Source organism: Hypomesus transpacificus, chromosome 8 (assembly GCF_021917145.1).
Source record: "Hypomesus transpacificus isolate Combined female chromosome 8, fHypTra1, whole genome shotgun sequence".
NCBI classification, from domain to species: domain Eukaryota; kingdom Metazoa; phylum Chordata; class Actinopteri; order Osmeriformes; family Osmeridae; genus Hypomesus; species Hypomesus transpacificus.
The window spans coordinates 4,481,799-4,502,849 of record NC_061067.1 but is presented as its reverse complement, the minus strand read 5'-3'; the positions used below and the strand labels follow the sequence as shown (position 1 = coordinate 4,502,849).

General features: G+C 44.9%; 1 protein-coding gene across 2 annotated transcripts in view; it reads right to left on the bottom strand.

Annotated features, from left to right (window-relative positions):
* Nucleotides 1-4,562: 4,562 nt before the first annotated feature.
* Nucleotides 4,563-21,051, bottom strand: part of LOC124470431 (cadherin-7-like) — a 55,337-nt gene continuing 38,848 nt past the window's right edge. For both annotated transcript variants that reach the window (XM_047024309.1, XM_047024310.1), the window contains 4 exons: nt 20,157-20,278; nt 12,805-12,922; nt 10,749-10,997; nt 4,563-6,567 (listed from right to left, as the gene is read on the bottom strand). In XM_047024309.1, coding sequence (XP_046880265.1) covers nt 6,044-6,567; nt 10,749-10,997; nt 12,805-12,922; nt 20,157-20,278 — 1,013 coding nt within the window. In that variant the 3' untranslated portion in view covers nt 4,563-6,043. The remainder of the gene's footprint in view (nt 6,568-10,748; nt 10,998-12,804; nt 12,923-20,156; nt 20,279-21,051) is intronic.

The window sequence follows — 21,051 nt, the reverse complement described above, 5'->3', positions numbered from 1 at the left end:
AACCAGCATTTACAATTCAACACAAAGACAGCGAAAAGTACAACGATCAAATCCCAAATCTAATCATTTGGAAAGATTGCTTTGTTACTCGCATCCGTTTCTCAAGTCTGTAGAGGATCAATTAGTCTTGAAGTCCGTACCCATTAATACAGAACAGGTCCCACTGACGAGATGCTTGCTCTGTAGCGTGTAACAGTTTTCCATGTCTACTGGATAAACAAGCACATACTCCACCCACACGTATCTCACCAAGCTTGGCTAATGATAACACAGTAAACATATGTAAGAAAATACACGTCTGCTAATTAGGCCTTGGTCCATTAAGGCTCATTAGGTACTGACAGGACTTTGACAGGCTTTTGTCAATCATCACTAAGGTATGTTATTTAAGTATTGTTGTTACTTGAATTTCGATGTTGTTATAGTTTGTACAACATAACAACATTGGCTTGCTCACGACCGTCCAGCACCTTTATGTTTATTATTTGGGTTTTAGATTCTCTACAGTTACTGCCGAATAAAAATAAGCTTGGTCATTTGACTTCATCTTCAGGTTCTGGTTAACTCCACAAAATCATTTTAATACCTTGTTTGTTTTTAATTGGTCATACCCGACCATTCTTTCAACGTATAATTTAGCAAGGAACATTTTGACAAACATACCCTGAAGAGGTATGTTTAGAGAGGGGTTCTAGATTGGACAGTCAAACCGGTAACAGGTAATTGGAAATATTCACGTAACTGTCTGTGTTTTTGCACAGGATACAAGTTAGAATTGTCTTTAAACATCTTGTTTCAAACTGTTGGTTTCCTTTTGATGCTGTGCCAACAGTGATAATAGAATTGTTCGCTGAGCCTTAGTATACACTGAAAGCCTCCTGTCTGACTCCTTCCTCAATTCTACTCTGTTCTGTGATAAATAGTTACATGTAGAATAAATCACCACATGGCCCTAGCTACAAGGATATTTCAATAATAAGTCCAATGTAAATTCAATTGAAGTTTATTTTTTGGGCAAATTTAAATTCTCGTTAATTCTTTAGTTTCTCCCATTGCTGGTCTACTTTCACAGTCGTTCGGCCTCTCTGGGTGCCCTAGGATAAGATGTTGCTTTTTCACACCTCACAAGAGAATTATTTATATTGCCCAGGTCCAGGACCGGTCTCATTTGAGTGGAACCTTACAGCGCCCTGCGGTCTAACACTCCAGAGGCTGAAGGCGCTAGCTGAACCGTGTGCGCAGCAGAGAAGAGAGAGAGAGAATAAAACATGGTGCTGGCAGGCCCCTTTGATCTTCCTTTCCATCCTTTTCTCTTTTTCAAAAGACTGTGCTGTGGGGAGAGGTGTGGCCCAGACGAGCCCAGACTGTCTTCCGTGAACACACCTGCCACCGTCAGGCACCCATGGATGGCCAGGGGTAGCACTGGCAAGTTTTCTATCAGTGGAGAAGGACAAAAAGTTGAACTCGCCCAGTTTTGGCAGTTTAGTTTCATGCTGAGTATATCTTTGAAGACACATGCATCAATATGTGGTTTGTGAAGGCTGAGACCAGCTTTTATCTATTTTCAGCCATAGGCCAGAACAATGTGGTGAGTGTTGCCATTATAGCACTGGTACAGGCTGTTGTTAGGTCAGATTTGAAGAGAAGGTAAATATACACACAGAAAAAGTATAAAATATCTGACTGCTCTTATGGGCAAGCAACTTGTTTCCATGTGATGTTGTCAGCAATGCCTGTTGTGCTGATTATCTTTACAGCTTAAGTCATCAGACAGTTTTAGGTCAGAAATTGCTGTTGAAATTGTTTAATTGCTGCTATCCAGTACATCTCAGATGTTGGCAGGGATTTCTGTGGTATCTCATTAAATTGTCCTTTTCACTGCACCAGTAGAAAACACACTTGGACAGCGTTAATGTTCACTTCGCCAGAATATCTTGACAGGTAGCAACAACACCTGCCAACCATACAGAGGTAGACATCACAGCTGTTTTGGTAAATACACAAAAGTAAAGATGCACTTGGATACATTTGTGTTTGCAGGAGTAGTCTTGGAATAATGATTGCGTCCCAGCAGTGATTGAGGGCTGCCAGATGAATGTTCTCCCCTCCACCAGTCCTCCTTCATGCCAGAAGATAAGGCTATTAGACACAAGTGATTTCTGCAGCCGAATACAGGGAGGTCAGACTCTATTAGCAATGTTCCATCTGACAGTCTGGAGCAGGGGATGTCTATTTTCTCTTGTCTCTAAAAATGGCCAGCGCGCCTTCAGAACAATCTGTTGCTGATGCATGGTTATGATAAGGCCACAGTGAAAGGTCTGATGCCTACCCAGCCCCTGGGCCAGCAAGCTTAATCTGCCCAGGTTCAGATTGAGCCTGTGATACCAGAGTGTCCTGATTGCTACTAAGTACCCCCCGGCCCTTGGCTTCCAAGACACTTTCTTCTGATTTTGATTGACAGGTGAATGCTGGATTCCAAATGTGCTGGTTCTGGTGCCAGGATAAAAGGCCATCTCCATTATTGTGGATAGAAAAGTTTTCTATCTGTATCTACAATACAATGGTCCTCTAAAAGTAGTCTGCGAAGTTCAAACCCTTAAAGCCCCAGACAGGCTAAAGCAAGATCTCGATGTGTATTGATTCAGACCAGCTCCCTAATATAAAATACAAAAACTTGGATCTGTGTCATAAGCCCCTGGGACAGGAGACCACTGTGTGATTGATATAAAGAACCTTCCTGCCCTGGAACTGAAAACATTCTTCAGCAGATCAAGGAGGACGGGCGCACAGCCTGGTAATGAACTTATGAGACACGTCAATTAATCATTATTTTCTCAATTTTCCGGACAAAAAGTTCAGCACAAAGCTTCACTATAATTCTGGTTCTAACCACCTGTTCAGATTTTGCAGCACACAAGATCACAAAGGAGCCTGGGAAACAGTCTGTAGCCCAAAACATTGTTTCAAATAAGTACTACTGGATGTTTTCCAGCTCGAGAATTTACAGAATCAATGTTGAAGTGTGACTGTAAAATTGCTGCCAAAGTACATGGCTGAAAAGAAAGTTGGGATTAATGATTGTACTTGCTCAAACCATACTTTATCCCTGGTACAAAACGTTAAAGTTGTAAAATGTTAAGTTTATTAAAGTGCACAGTAGCATCTTTTGGAATCTGAGAATACATAATACTTGACAATATAAAGGCATTTGACATTGACGTCTTTGGAGAAGACAACTAACTTTCCCTGTTGCTAACATCAAAAACTTTTTCCAGTTGCGTCCAGTCAAAGAAGCCCTCTTTGTTCCCTAGCCACTATGAACATAATAGCGGCCTTTTATTTATTTTTGGTGGGGGTCCTCTACACAGGCTACTCTTCTGATGTTCTGCTTTTGCTTTCTTCAAAGCTTAGCAAACTATGTCAATACCTGTAAGAAGAAAGACTGCATATTTACCCTGCCTGGGCGAGCATGCATAACAGTCCCATTGCTGATTGTTGCATCACGGTGAATTACAGCACCGTCAATTGTATTCATACGACTCAAAGCTATTGAGGGCGACTTAGAAAGCCGAAGCAGGCATTGTATTCAGTGTTGCATCACATACTGTTATCAATATAGGAGGAACACTGTCTGGGATTCTACACAATAATAACAGTACTGTTGATTCCCTAAAAACTGTTTGGACAGATATGGAAGTAAATTGGATTTAAAGAAAACACTGGTTATGGTGCATTTCAATTACATCTAACAGGCTCTTTACCTTTGATATAAAAGAGGTTAAATGTTGGGTTACACTTCAATAAGTAGTAGTCCTTGCTGTCAAAGGTGTGGAATTGGCTTGTAAAAGAAATTCCCACACATTCAGTTGATTTAAAGGGAGAATTCAGAGGCCAAGATAATGTTGACAGGGGCACTAAAGATAGCATTCAAACCAACCAATCAACCAACATCTATCTCAAATGTGTTCGTTGTAACAGTCCAATCATAAAATCCCCTTAAATATATATATTTTTCATTTTTTTTACTTGGCAAATTGACTGAGTTACTCAGGAAATTGCATTCCTGATGGGGTCAAGAACACATCTTTAAGCTTTGGTGTGTAGTCATTACCTTGAAGAGGGTGAGGTACAGTATATACACACACACACACACAACCAATTGGAAAAACAACAGGGATTACACAAATACGCTACAATAAATGTGTGTTGTTCCATGCCCCCAGCAGAGGTATCTGCCCTGACCTAGAGCCTCACCAACCACAGGGGCAGAACCTGCCTAATTTGCAAAAGGCTAGTTACGGTGACTGGCAGAGCAGCCGCCATTCATCACACGCCTCTGCAGAGCGCCAAGTCTGACACTTTGTTTCATGCGGGCCTTTCAACTACAAAGCCCCATAGAAAGGAGACGTGAAATAAACAGAAAACCTTCCTCCTATCTTCCCTCCCTCTTCCACATACCCCCACCCTCCCCACCCTCCCATCTGGGTTCTTGAGGAAAGGGAAATGGGTTTTGTTTCGTTTTGTGAAATAAAAGAAGTGAAAGAAGTCAGGCCAGTCTCTTGAGGAACTGAATGTCCATTTTATTGTCAGCAAAAAGGATAAAAAGATCTGTCACATATTTCTGCCTTCTGCTAAATAAATAAGAATACATTTTCGGTTAACATTTTGACGTCCAGTGGTAACAGTTCAAAACCAATTTTGTTTGAAAATATGACAAATTTGTCGTCACAATACCATTGTCGAACAGTGTGTCCTTTATCTTCAATAAACACAATAAGAACCACAGACAACCTTCATCTAACTGTGCCAACCACATCTCGAAAGAAAGATTTGATACACTCTCTACAAATACCAGGGAATTTTTGTCCAGTTAAGTCACTCAAGCGAATCATTCCCAGATTCAAAGACGTTCTTCAGGCGTTAGCGTCTTGTTTCCAGGAACCTTTCAGGACCCTGCACAGCGTTGATGCCAACCCTTTCAACAAAGCTCTCCAAATGTAACATGTTTGACCATAAACAATTCCTTGGCAAACAAGGGCAAACAAGGGCAAAGAAAAAAATTATCTTGGTACTGTGTTTTACATCATTACCACATTGTTGTTACACAAAATTCCACTTGGCAATAGAAACAAGTCTGGCCTAAGGATAAGAGATTGAAAGGCAAACACCACACGGTAATATCAGAAAAATGCATTGTTAAGAGGAATAAAATGCATGTTTACCTCCATACCAAAGGAGACAAACAAACTGGCAACATGTCATTATTTTGCTGTGAATACACCCCCCTAACAGGTAGGTCCAGTGTGTGCGGCTGGCTATGGGCTCTTGTAAACCACTCTGAGATGTTCAACCACCTGATAAGCTGTTTGTCTGGAATCTGTCTCAAGTCCAAGGCGATTGTCTTCCAGATCTGTTTCAAATTGACCAACGGAACAAAACATCGACACACTCAATGACTTGAAAAAGGAACGGGCGAGGGACTACCAATTAGCTAAGTGGCCCAGTACTTCTGTTCAAGTTTGTGGGATTTTTGTTTTTCTTGTTTTTTTTTCGTTTGTTTTGCCAAAAGAGCAAAGAAACCCATCAAAGCAGGAATTCTGGGTCTGAGTGCTCGGTCTGTACTCATTGCTGTAATGAAAGAGCAGGTGCCTTCTCTAAAAAGTACTGTACTGTGGATGTGATCTGCTGTCAATGACTGGACCCCGGTCCAGCATCACAAAACCTTTTAATGTCTCTGCTCACAAGGTTTTGCCTTCAGTCATGTCCCTTTTGAAGTCCATTTCAGAACTTGTGGTGTCACACTTTTGAAAATCCTAACAAGGGAAGTAAACAAACCACATCCTTTGAAGTCAAGATCGGTATGTTCTCTTTTTTTTGCTTATCAATCTCATGTTTGTTGTCACTGAAGCTTGCTCCACTATGGCAGAAGAGATCATTTTATCCTCAGGTACTGTAACAATAAACGCCTATTGTTGGCTTTTTCTAAGTTCGGCTCGAACTCGGGGGTGGAGGGTGGGGGCGTGTGGAGGAAAATAAGTTTTGGCTATGAGAAGACGCTGCTGCTGTCGCTGTTGCCGTAGAGATCGGCCAGCTTTTTGAAACGTGGACCCCAGTTGCTGAGATAGTCGTAGTTGTGCTCTGAGTCTGTACTTAGGGACTCCAGTGAGCTCAGGGACTCTGCTACCGAGCCACTTCCCTCGAAAGCGTACGTCTGCAAAGAGTCGTAGGGCGGAGCGGACGGGTCCACATCGGCGTCCTTCAGCCGGTCCCAGATGAACTCTCGGAACACCACGTTGTCCGGCAGCGTCTTGTAGGCGGGGCGCGAGGAAGAGGAGGAGGAAGGGTACGGGAAAAAGGTGGGCGTGTCTGGGGTGACGTCGCGCCGGACCTTGGGGTCCCGGATGACGTTGAGGTTGCGGAGGGTGACCATGTCGAAGGCCTCGGTGTCCTCTTCCCCGCCGCCCTCGTCGTCGTAGCGGACGATGTTCTCCCGGATGTCCCGCTCCTCCTCCAGGATCAAAGGCTCCTTCTTCCTCCGTCTCATGCTCACGATCAGCAGCACCATCACTGAGGACCAGAGCAGCAGCATAACCTTACATTACATGTCCAATATTGATATATATATATATAAAAAATATATATTGGTGCAACTATTAACTTAAACCTAAAGGAATATTGATATGGGAGGAGTATTAATCCGTGTTTTGATTTGAAATAAGAATCATGACTCAAATTTTACAAATAGGAAACATTTTTACAGACACCCTTGCACAACACAGAGTAATATACACTCCATTACTTCCACCTTCCTCCATTTTGCACAGAACGTCCTAACTGGTGGGAAAGTTCCTCAAACTGGAATCTTGGGCCTTCTCAGAAGTTCCGTGAACCCCTCCTCCAATCCCTGTTCCCTCTCCCATATATTATTTCTCAAAATAACTCTCCGCACCCTCGCAAACTGGCAAATGTCTAATGATCCTCCATCCATCACTGTCACGCGGGTGCCAGTGAAATATCGCTCCATGGCCCCATATTTCTTCCCTTAGCCATGTCTGGGCTCCACGGGCAAGGGAGAGAGACCGTAGAACCGAAGGCAAACACCGCTTCACACCTCATAATAAGAGAGCAAATGGAGGAGGAGGAGGGGAGGCAGTGTCACATGAAAGGCTGGGGGAGAAGCTGATGAATGGATAGCCCTCTTCTTGCTGCTGTTAGTGACTGGCTGGCTGGCTGGCTGGCTGTACTCCGCTGCAGTGGTATGTAGGTAGAACTCAGCCTTGTCTTAGTCAGTACCGGAGTGGTCAGTCTACCTAGTGTCTCAGTGCCTGGCAGTGCTGCCTGTTCACCTCAGCTCATTCCTACTGTGAACATGCACTGTGCCTGGGGCTGTGGTAAATGTTGCCTCTGAGAGAAAACATTCTAGCATGGCGTCTATAGACATAGAGTCACCTGTCACAGCATTCGCAGTAGCTCTTGTTCAAAATTTCCAGATCATTCCATTCCGGCAGGCTGAGTGAATCACGAGGCACGTGGAATGTTAAAATGGAATATTTCCCGTACTTTCCAGCTAAGCTCTTTGTCGTTTTGGTGCCTTACCTCAGAGCTGGGGGCCGTATGTCACATGCTGGGTGTCGGCCAACTGCCAATTGAGAGAGGGAAGCAGCGTGGCCAGGCATATGAACTACCCCACCGTGACAGCCATGAAGAGGCCTGGATGATATCCGCACACTAGCCTCTTCCACTAAAGCCCAGCACTATCACACAGTGAATACGCTTTTCATGTCGGATTTACACTGAAGACACTAAACCGTGTAAGGGGAAAATAAAACAGCAATTCGGTGTTATCCTGGATTTGCAGTAATTGAATTGTTTAAACGATCCATCAAGCACAATCAATGCTGAGCAAGGATGGTTTTCTTTGCAGCGCTCTCCTAACCAGTACACAGGATTATAATGAAGTGTAGCATGCAGTCTTGTACTCGGGGAAGAATGCAGGCCGTCTGGACGCTGTCATGCTGAGTTCATGCAAACCCAAGGCTGATCGCTTACTTGGTAGGACAGTCACTTAGTGATTTCTAGGACATGCTATGCCGCACGTTTCAGGCTATGCCACCATTTGAATGTGTGCACACTAAACAGGGCAGACAGACCGGCAGGTAGGCAGACACGAAGACAAGCAGGTAGACAGACAGGCAGGCAGCTAGGAAGGCAGACTGGCAGACAGGGAGACAGACAGGTATACAGAGACACACACAGACAAACAGATAAAAAAGCAAACAAACAGACAAACAGACAGACAGACAGACAGACAGACAAACAGAGGTATACAATTCACCTCCCCAGAGGCAACAAGAATATGCCCTGCAGTTTGAACACTCAAGTCTCTATAAAAGGCAAATGACCGATGCCACCACGACAGCACAAGCGGCCCATGGCAACTGTTTTAATGAGACATTTCTGAGATGAAGCCTTCCCTGACCTGCACTCAGGCTTGGAGAGACATTCTACGTCTTCTCAATGAATGATGTGTCAACCAGCTTTGCTCTGTGGAATGTGGCAGTAACCTTGTGCATATTCATCTGGAATAAAAGGAAATGACATTTGAATAAAACTAAGATGGAGAGTGTGAAGATGTGTCTAGTAGTGCACGCAGGTGAAAACTTTGCAGTGAGGACAATCAAATCCATTGTCACGGTGGGGAATGAAACTATGACTAACGACCGCCTTGTGTGAAAGTGTGAGATGATATACTCTCTCGCCTTTTTTATCACCCACAGACTGACACACACACAAGCACACAACACACACACACACATACACACACACAATTGAACACACAGAAAGGCACTCACTAAGATCTAAACAGACACAGGACCTCTTACAACAGGTGGTTCAGTGAGCTACAGCAGCTAAGCCAGGTTCCAGATGGAGGTCTACCTGGTGCCTTCTAATGAACACCATGCCCAGTTCAGGGGCGGCCAGACTTGAGAGGCACGGCTCCATTTCAAAAGGAAATCCTATGGGGCTATTAGACTACAATGATGAAAGATGACTGGAATCAGGTGGGGCTGGGGGCTGGATTGGCCTGCAGCGTTGGCTGTGATGAGAGACCAGGTCTGAGCAGCTGACAGCACCTGAGGAAGACTGCAACACCTCCACAGGTCTGATTCAAGGCTTTCCTTGCAGGCCAAACAATGCAATCACATGCAATCACAGGCACAACTGCAGGATGGCAGATTGAACCGGGTTTTGACGGACCAGGAAGAGGGAAAGTAGCCTGTGCGTGGGGTGTTAATGCACCAGAGTGTGTGTGGGTGTGTGTGAGTGTGTATGTGTGTGTGTGAAAGTGTGTGTGTATAGGTGTGGGAAGGGGACAGAGAGAAGATGGGGAAGACAGGGATGGAGTATAGAGGAAAAAGAAAGGAGAGGGTAGAGAAAAAAGGACAGAGGAAAAAAGTGGATGAGGGAAGAGAAGGAAAGGAGGGAACTTCTGCAGGATTGTGAAGAGAATGCAACTGTCTGAGACAGTGGAGCCACAGTTGAGGGCAGTTTAAGAGATGTATACGCATACGCTAAAGCAGGTACACACATGCAGGTGTAGGTGTGCGCACACACACACACATACACATACCTACACACACACAGGGTTGGAGGTATATTAAACTAGAGGCCATTAGTTCCTCTAATGTGGCCTGGGGCCATGGAGAGCAGCACAGAGCCTGAGTTCCATTGTCCATGCTGAGTTCAGAGCTCCACAGACTCCCTCTCCTACCTGCTGCTCCTTTGAAATTCTCATTTATCACCAAAGTATTCTCTTGTTGCAGTGAATGAGGCACATTTCTGAGAGCTGAAACAAAAGTGACTTTCGACCCTCTCAGATACATTTATTTCGTTATTATGTGTTTCTGCTTAGACTCAATCTCAACTTCCAGTAAAGTGTACCAGTGCATAAAACAATGGGGCTGCCTGTGCTGTGTGGTTGAATGTTGTGTATGTGGGTTTTATTGGCTATGAAACACCCCATTTATGATTGTTCGATGCTGCATCTTACTTTAACTTTGTTAATTCAATCTCATTTAAAAAGTTCAAAGCATTATTACAAATAGCTCACCAAACGATGCGGTTATCACTGTGAGACTGGCACACACAAACAAACCACTATCTCTCAAAGGAGCTGCCTGCCTAAATTAAGGTTAAATTAAGTTAAAAAATAAGAGTGAAGTAGACTAAGATGGATACTTTTATTCCCTGAAACTAAGACATCTCTAGAGAGTTAATTAACCAATCACTTGTCATCAATCCAACAGATCTACTTCTATCATAGAAGGGTCAGGGTGGGTGCTTCATTAAGAACGCAACTCCCAGGAAAATGTTATGTATTCCCCAAGTTTTTTTCTTAATCATTAATATCATGTAAATCATTAGACGTTATGAATAACCTCAATTAAGCTGAACTGCCAAAGTCAATTAAAATTTGTAACAAATTGAATTGACAGGGAATTGACCCCCACCTCGCTATCTGCAGACAACCTAGCCTGATGGCCCTTAGATAGGAGATAAGTACACCACTATAACTGCTAAACCTTCATAGAACATAAGCAGATTTCAGACAGATAATGTGATGATGTCAATTTAGTCATGTTTGTGTGTGTGTGTTTATGTGTACTGTGTAAGTGTGTGAGTGTGCATGTATGTGTGTGTGTTCACATGTACAGTATATGTGTAAGTGTGCATGTGTGTGATCTCACCCAGCAGAGTGAGGATGCAGCCCAGGATGGCGAGCAGAGCTCCGGTGCTGAGGCCAGTCGCCGTGTACGCCACCGCTCCACACGATAGGGCCTCGCCGTCCGAGTCACAGTCACACACGCTCACCGATAGGGTGTTGGTGCTGCTGAGGGCAGGGCTACCGCTGTCCATGATCAGCACTGGCAGGCGGTACATGGACTGCTCCCGCCTCCTGAACCCGGCTCGCTTCGTCACGATGGACGCCGTGTTATCTGCGAGGGAGGGTGAGGAGACTGGTCAATCAGGAGGAAGACAAGAACCATCAAAGCATTATTGTATTAGCACCTGGACAGTTTAGGAACAACAATCCCATAAAAATACTGTTTATAATCCCACTAATAATCCCACTAACTGTTTATAACCCCACTAAAGTACTGGTCTGTTTGTTTATGAATGCCTGAAGGGCCAGGTGGGAAAGGTGGTTTGGGGTTTCATTGTGCCACACAAGACGCATTAAATATACTTACATACTTGAAATTATTTTTGTTAGCATTTTCAACCTAGGTGTACTAAATAGAAAACTGTCAATCATTACGTAACATCTCATCAACAGCTGTTGTATGAGCCACTGCAACAACATATATTTAGATAGACATAGGAGTCTCACTAATGGAATAGATGAGAACAGCTGTCTGGTAATTTTCATTAACACAAACAGAATGAGTTCTGCGGGGTCAGGGAGAGTAATTTCCATGAAGTTTAATATTGCAGCAGCCAAGTCATTCGTAGACTGGTATTTAACACAATCTCATATATGAAGAGGCCATCAGAGTCCTCCATTAACCATTTATTGAGTACGTTTGGCCATTTGTTCCATGACCACATTCACATTCAAACAACATTGAAATTTAAGCTCATGTGAACAGCAATGAATAACAAGACGACCAAGTCAACTGTCACAAAAATTATTACTTTTCTTTGGTAAAAGGGGCTTGATACTCTTGCAGATTAAAAACAATTGGGATCATTATAGTACACGTAAAACCTTGATTAGCTATAACATTTAACACTACAATGTACATGTCATATTCTGCATATTTACCATACACCATAAATCTAACATTCATACACCTAACACCCACACATCATAATAATAATAATGAACAAGTACATAAATAATCATTCAGCATTGACCCTTGACTGAGGATTTGTAAGAATCTCTAGCTTAGTTTGACAGACCAAGTCCTTGTACGGCTTCAAGGCTATGGTTGCTTTACAGTGGAAAGCATGTCAAACCTACACTGTCACCACACAGCACCCAGCAGAGCCAGGTGCTAAGTAACGGCTCAACATTGAACTACAATATTTCTTCTCTCAGTGTGTGTTAAGACTTGGTCAGGGTGTGAGTGATTGGCTTGTTATGGTGAAGGGGTAGGAACGTAATTACCTGCAAGTAAATGACATGCAAGCTTAAAGAGCTAGTAAATGTGATCTTAAAGAGCTACAGTGGAGACTTAGTTGGTATGGTGGTATCAAGTCTGTGCAGAGAAACAGTAGGCACTGGATGTGTGTGTGTCTGTAGGCACTGTGAATGTGCTTGTATTGTTGAATATTGTTGGGACTGTGAATGTGTGTGTTGTTGAATGTAAGGACTGTGAATTTACATTTTACATGTAGTTATTTAGCACTCTTATCCAGACCGACTTACAGTAAGTACAGGGACATTCCCCCCGGGGCAAGTACGGGTGAAGTGCCTTGCCCAAGGATACAACGTCATTTGGCACCAGCAACCTTCTGAGTAATAGCCGGATTCCCTAACCCCTCAGCCATCTGACTCTGAGTTGTGTGTTGTTGAATGTAGGCACTGTGAATGTGTGTGTTGTTGAATGTAGGGACTGTGAATGTGTGTGTGTTGAATGTAGGCACTGTGAATGTGCTTGTGTTGTTCTTGGTTGGCACTGTGAGTGTGTGAGGAGGTTGAGCATGTGTGTGGAGGATGCACATGTGTGTGGAGGATGCACATGTGTGTGGAGGATGCACATGTGTGTGGATGATGCACATGTATGACACTAGCGGTACCTTTGTTGTCTCGCAGGGTAAAGTTGGGATTTCCTGCGACCGCTGCAGCGAGGGCAAAGTAGAAACGATGCCCGCTGGGTGGCTCGTCACTGTCCACCGCACTGATGGTCTGGATCACCTGGGGACGCAGAGGACAGGCTGAATCACTCCTGATTGGCTCCCCCTGTTCTTCAAATTGGCTATTACGGCCTCTGATTGGCCGGTTGATTGATTGAATCCAACCCCAATGGCTTGATTATCTTCTGGCCATAAATCTAAAGCCGAGGACATGTTTTCTCTGTTGGTGGCGGTATAAATAAGCTCTGTTAGAAAAAACATGGTTGGGTGACTTGGTTCTATTCTGGTATAGGCTAATGCACATACCCATATAAATCGCTCCCAACACCAAGCCAAGGTAATAGCCTGAGTAAAATGGAGCAAATCAACTTGAATTTGATTTATTGAAAAGATTTATTTTATGACATTGGCAATGGTTTTACATCACTTATCACTTGCAGTAAGTGCTTATTTGGCAAGAGCCACTGAGGCTCTTAAGGATGACATTTCCTTTTACAAATCTAACGCTTTCTAAAAGACACAGGATGTGAAGGAGTCAAATGTGTTTGTCTATTGGCGTTGTTACACTCAGGAACTCTTCACCAATGGTCTTCAACATAGAATGAACACAAGAGACAGCTCAACATCAATGTTTCTCCATCTGACATTATGCACTTCATCAGCAGACTGCTGGACAATGTCAGAGTCATAAATATACAGATTTTGCTGTTGCTGAAAGGCGAGGTTTATTTCCCGATAAGGCTCAGAAACACAGAAGTCTATTCATGATGAAGATTTACCATAAAAACCGCACCAGGCAACTCAGCAACTGTACAGAATTCATATTGTTAAATTGACTTGTGATGAGCTGTGCTTTATTGCTTGCTGCAGGCAAAAAAGAAGAACATCTCTGGTATCTTGTTCATGGGAGATTTAATGTGGAGTAAACAGTATTTGTGGATTGTGTTCTCACTCCCTTGTACATGTATAATGTACTGCATGTTTAAACAATTGTTGCCACACAAATCAAACAGCCTGAAGTAAGTGTTTTTGGGCAACTTATACTGTAGTTTTAAGATGTTTTAGGTTTGCTTTGAAAGTCTTACAAATCGTATTTAAAAGCTTGGCCATGAGAGACCTTCTAGACTCCCGTTACATTCATTGATCATACTGCTAAAGACTCTCCCGCAGTGTTATACCTTACAAGTATACTTCTAGACAACAACATCCAGTAGCAAATCCTGCACGGTTGAATATCTCAATGCTGGCACCTATCTGTGCAAAGAGGTGTTTCTCCAGAACCAATAACCTCTGAACAAACATCCAGGCCACAGCTAAAGTCAAAAACACATTGCCTGTTCCAGTATGATGCCAGCACATCTCACAGACTTAACAGCTGTTCTTCTGTTCTTCTAATCGCACACTCTAAACGTCGAACCCCAACCTCTCCCAAGACCATGAAAACCCAGGGAGAGCCTTCAAGAGCTATCTTAAAAGCCCTTCACAGTTAATTATCACATAGTCACAACATTCAGGCCTGCATTTAAAGTAGACCTGATACAGAAGCCTTGTCTTCCATGGCTGCACTCTGGCTTCCATGCAGAGTGCATCGCAGTGGTCGACCAGGATTGTCACTTGCCATCTGTGATTAAATGCTTGTGTCTATAGACTGTCAGGTAGGAGGACTCTGAGTAGGTTGGGGAGACTGTCTGCCAATTAAAACTGGCAGAATCCAGTGAAATTTGTTGAATAATTTACACTCTAATACTCAACAAAAACATAAATGAATCAAAACAGAAACCGGAACGGTTTTCTTGGCTCCACATAGTTCTTGTCAGATTCAAATATTTTCCATGGACTGACGGAGCACATGTTATCTACACTATCTCCAGCATATGTACGCATTCCTCCTGACTAATCCCACATAACTGACATCTTTTGGGCTCTTGATCCTGTTGTGTGAATCATTAGTGCAGATGGACATGTTCTATGCAGTCCATCATCAAATATGCTATTTTTCAGAGGAACATACTGAACAGACAATTCATTCCTATCTTCCCCTGCCTGAGCAGTGCAATGTGTGTTTAGCATCAGGTGGGTGTGCCTCACCAAGGTTCACCAACTAACAATAGATCACACACACATACAGTGTATGTGTGTACACATGTATCTATTGATTCAGACTGTATCTGACCTTATGAACAAATTAGTTCATACAGCTCGTAAATCGTAAATCCAACCCTGTAACATCTTATGCCTTTCGTTAGCAGCGCTTCCAGGCAAACCCTTTTCATGGGGCTTTGGTCGCTGAATCCTCTAATGGGCTGAATAGGATACGGAAGGAGTAAGACAGGGCTGTGAACATCCATTTCCATGAAGAGACATTAACGGCACCAGCTGAACGGAGCCTGTCAGCCAGGAGACAGAGCAGCCAGATAAATCAGAGAATTAAAGGGGTTTTGAGTTTACACAAGTCTGGGTGTCAGATGTAATAGATGTTAAAGGGGTGGCCGTGGTTTCATTTTTTACTTTTTTCAAAGAGTAGTGAGTAAACACACGTGGGAAAGCTGAGGGCTGTTTGCACACCCGCGCCCAGAACACACACACACACACACACACAACTAACACACACTCTCGCTAGCATAAACTCATGGGAGCACACATTCACTGGCTAGCATGCACTCGCAGAGTACACCCACACACACACTCACACACACACACACTCACACATATAGGTCAAACTGCTGCTACCCAACATACTTATAGAAATGACAGATAAATTGGTTCCCATAATGTAGGATGACCTCACAGTTTGCCTGGAGCAACAAAGGCAGATAAGGCAAAGGAGGCCCTTATCTGCTAGTGTTAGGACATGAGCACTCTAAGTGTGGTTGGGGCTCCAGACTTATAGAGTGGGATCTGGCTCTAAACCAATTGCATGGTTGGTTTTCAGCTGCAATAAGTACAGTAATTGTTGTTTCTTTGCGCAGAAGTTCCCCCAGAACTTGTGGGAGGTCATGACCCCGGCGTTCGCCACAGACGGATCAGGACAGGATCGGTCGGCACAAAAGTCTTTGACGTGCCTTACCTAAGAGCATAATCTCTTTTCTCCAAATATAGATGAGGCTGGACACTGAAAGGGGTTTGTCTTCTGAGGGGAGCGCACCACAACAAGATAACGGGCACAGTAATTCAAAGTTGGATTGACAGTGTGAATATAATCGAATCCGAGTGAGCAACGGAGTGTCTGAGTGACAACCGGCTGTTGCCATGGAGACGCGGAGGCGGCGACAAGTTGCTTGCGGTGATGGGTGTGAGTTTGGAGGAGAGTTGGGGGGAGGGGGGCGTGATGTTGTCAAAGAGGGCAGGGGGCTCAGGATGGGGGTGCTGTGGTTTTCACACCCCTTGCTGTCTGTGTCTCTCATGCCCCCATGTGCAACATCAACACCCACAACAACACCCAGCCCATCAGTGGCAGCCAGCACTTACAAATCACCAAGCAGAGCCCACAATCTACCCCAGCCCCCCCCCCCCCCCCCCTGCTGAGGACCCTAATTCTGACAGATGCTGGGTTTGATTGCAATCAATACGTAGCTCTCAACAAATGTCGCCTTTCAATCTCCGTTCATTTCTATTTGTCAGCTCCGTGGATTTCTCTATTGATCATCTAAAATGATGTCTGAGTTGGTCTAGAACCAAGATGAAACCTCAAATACTAATGAAGAACAGGCCTGAGCAGAGGTTCTGGAGCACCTGCACTGCAGCGCTGAATCTCCTGCTGTCACAGGGTGAACATGGATCCTACACCCAGGTGCTGCCTTTATATAGAACACCACAATCACACACACACACACACACACACTCTCTCACACACACACGTATCTGCTCACACCCCCCCCCCACACTCACTCTTCAGAAGCACACACACAAGTATACACAATCACCACCCACTGACCCCCCCTCACCCCCCATTGCCTGTGGTATGATCGTTGATTTCACTTCCCACCTCCAAAAAAACACCTCGAATGAACTGATAATTACAAAGAAGGGTTGGGCGCAACATGGAACACACATCTCTTGAAATCAGTCATATTTTTGACAAACCAAAATGTACCTGTATTCCAACCACCTATTTGGAACAATAATCTTACATTTACATTTTACATTTAGTCATTTAGCAGACGCTCTTATCCAGAGCGACTTACAGTAAGTACAGGGACATTCCCCCCGAGGCAAGTAGGGTGAAGTGCCTTGCCCAAGGACACAACGTCATGGTGTGGCCAGGAATCGAACTGGCGACCTTTAGATTACTAGCCCGACTCCCTCACCGCTCAGCCACCTGACTCCCATAAAGTAATCTTAAATGTAACATTAAATACTAACAAATTAATCTCAACTAAATGATGACCAAGAGTCCTTGCTGGACCCACTGGGGGGGGGGGGTGGTAACATAAGGGGAGGAGGGTAGCTTGAAGGGCAGGGTGGCAGATTGGGGCCATCATAGTGCCAGGGAAAATCCACTCATGTATGTAATGGCGACACTGATGGGAATGATTGTATCTACATGACCCCACCTCCCCCCTCCCTCGGCCCCTGTGCCTGTGCCCTCCCCCAATCTCCCCTCTGCCCCCTCCCCCCACTGTTTTAATATCAATTAATATTATGGCAGGAGACAGACGCAGCGCTGATCCGTAACAAGTGGAGTCTCGGGAGAGGGCTAGCGCCACGAGACGGCCCTAATTAAGCCAGAAAGATGGCAGGTTATTTCAACCTCCGTGCTCCCTGTTAATCTGCCCGAACAGCGCCACAGCGCCAGCCCACACCCTCCGCCTCGGCCCCCCCCCGCCCCACCTGAAATATCTGCCTATTTTATTTAATCCGAGCCGTGGCGACCTAGCCGTGCCAACGAGCCAGGCCATGGAAAGTAAGTGGGCGGACCTGGATAGGAGCTGAGCTGGCCGAGGTGAGGATGCTTCACGTGTGGAGCCGTCTGTGGGAAGGGTTGGCACTTGTGGCCCGTCCCCGGGGTGAACACGGAGAGAGAGACACATTAATGAGGATGTCTTGGTCTGGCAGGGGAGATAGGACTACTGACAGTCTCACCCAGTCCACCCATTCGACCAGTGGTTGTTATTCAAATGCTGTTTTTGCACTCAAAATGTCAAGTCTTTTTTTTCTTTGTTTCTTGAATGTGTGTTTATTAGGTGTACATTTACGTAACGCCACAGGCAAAACAAGGCAGTGTCTTAAGCAGACCGTCATGTGTATGGTAGACAGTGTTGCACAGGGGTTCAGAGTATGATGTGAAGTGGAAGGACAGATGTCTGCCATTCTTATCCTTCATGCCTCGTTCAGACACAACCACACTCATGTCGTATCTTGGAACTTCCGAAATATCCAAGACGGTGGTTGTGAAACAAACTGATTCCATCACCATGGTGGTATTATGACAGAATAGAATTCTTGAACAGTGGAAAGCAATGTTTCACCTGTTTGATGCTAAGCTTGGCATGTGACTTCACCATACCTACCTAGAGTTGGGTCCAACAACCCAGGAAGCTCAGACCTGCAGCCACCTTTTTTTACAAAGCATCTCTCCCAACGACGCGTGTGTGTAACCATCGTCATCTCCCTTCAGAGGAGATTCTGTCGCTAGGGTTTACAACTTCACCCTCTCGACCCCAGTGAAGGAGATGATAGTGTGGAAAAGCAAACCAATTTCACCGTGTAACAAGTGACAAGGACATATGTATATGATATACTGGCTGGGTTAAAAGAGCAGCCGAAAGCTCTCTATTAAAAGCAGAAGATAAAAGGATAGGACAGTGATGCGAGGCTCCTATAAAAGGTACAGACTTCTAGAAACACAACCGGGGTAACGAGATGGAAACAACAACATATAACAAATCCTCATATGTGGAGTGTTGCCGAATATTGTACACATATACACATACACACATCACACACAAACACACTACACACACACACACACACACAACACACACAGTCCCCACGAGATGTGGCTGAGGAAATTCAACAAGCTGTGGGTAATCCATTGTAAAGGTCTACAGAATTGGAGTCCAAAGTTTATGGCTTTGAATGCTGGCTAAACTAGATATTTTTTTCTGGGAGCTTGGAGGCATAAGTTTAAACACCAGAGCACCACCCCCCTGCAGTGAACATGACGGAGCTGAAGGCAAATCAAGTCAAGATGAGTCCCCGTGCAGTCCAGAGAGGCAGAACCTCTACTCTGCCTCCTCACCTGCAGCTCAGAAGAAACATGGAGAAGAGAACTCAGAAGAAAAAACATTTTCGCAGATGACATCATGTCGCTTTTCAGGTGCAGCCTTCCGTGAACAAGATGACTAACAACAAAGAGGGCAAATAACATACTTAAAAGGGGCCCTGATTTCCAATTTCCAATACAAATGCATCATCCTGATCAATTGTGGTTATTCCGTGCTGCGTCTCATTGTGTTTTCCAGATGCCAGGAGCAGACAAATAGGCAGAGAGGACGCACGAGTCATGTAGCGATGATGAGACCAAGGGCTAAACATAGGGGGGAGAGGGAGGGGGCACATCTCATGGGAGCCCTTACACGCCTCTTTTTAGAGAACCTGAATTCCGAGCGCCTTCTTCCCTCTCCTCCTCGTTCGGCTCGTACACTGTTATGATGCATTTTCCGCCATCCACTAATTACACACACTCCGCGAATAGGGAATCAGACCAGGGTAGACACCCAATGCCACCCTGCCATGAAATATCATGTTGGTGTGTGATAGCATTGTGGAGTCGAGCCACAGGGAAATTCAAACACAGACATTAATTCATCTGGCAGAGATGAGGGGGAACCATCTCCAACGAAGTGTACGAACACAGATGATACCTGCAATTTGATCTGCGCTACGTGGCTCAAACAAATGACTTTGTCTCCCTGACATGCCCTCCAGCAGAGGAGAGAAATCACAAGCTATTTAAGACCACATCAAGTGGCCTGAAACAGTGGCATCATACTCGGATAAAGGCGAGCGACAAACTTTCAGATACTTTTTGCAGAGTAGTGCAGAGCTCCTTGGAGGTGGAGGAGAAAACTCTCAGGATAATAAATCTCGCTCATTGTGGAGGATGAAAACAAAGACTGCAGCAGTAATGTTTGTGAATGCAGTATAAATCCAGCACCCCATTACACCCCCCCCCTCACCATACTGGATAATAGGAAAGAGCCTCTTACCAGCCCCCCATCCCCTCCTATCCCCCCATCCCCCATCCCCTCGTCCCCCCGCCACCATATTGGATAAGACAGACAGCCTCTTACCTGCCCAGGAATGGCATTCTCACAGAGAATGGTCTGATATTCTATGGCGAACACAGGGGCGTTGTCATTTATGTCCAGAACAGTAATGACAGCAACACCTTTTCCAATTTGGGTTGGATCCTCTGAAAAAGAGATGGAAAGAGAGAGAGGAGGAGGAGAGGTAGATGGAGAGAGCCAGAGAGAGACATGCTCATATCAGTGCATTTCAGCCAATTTCCCAATACAAAAACGTCCCCTGACTTAACTTCTTGCTTGTGCTCATCCACTCTCCGGGATATTGATCTTCCGCATGCCTTTTTAATTAATCACAAAGGTCCGGCGAAACGAGAAAATTAAGCCAAAACTGCTGCTCTGATGGAATATGCAATGTTCTCTACTATCAGCTGGCGGGCCTGGGAGCGAGGAGCCAAAGTGATCAGGCAGCTCATTAGAACCGTTGCCTGGTTGATGCGACATAGAAGCTGCCTGTGTAGAACAAGCCACCCAGCACCCTGGGGGCTGGACACCCTGGCTCACACACACTGATGGCCAAAATGGCTGCAGCTTCATCTGGGAGGACAGGATGATGATTTGGCCTGGCGTCCCTGCCTTGCCTGACGAGGACTGACACGTCGCTGACATTCGGGGGTGGCTGATTTGACGATAATAAAAAGCCCGCGTGACCCCCCCGGGGCATAGGCTTGTTGTGGTTGGCGTGGGGGCTGGAGGAAGAAGGGGTGAAATCTGAGCGACCACAGCGCAAGTGCACAACATCCCTCTGCCAGCAGCAATGTCTATCTTTGTCCTTTTCTCTCTCTCCTTCTCTCTCTCTTCGTCTCTCTCTCTCCCTTCATGCCCTCTTTAGGAACATTAAAAGCCAATTTTCTATTAATATATGACTTTCGGAGCGGAGGAA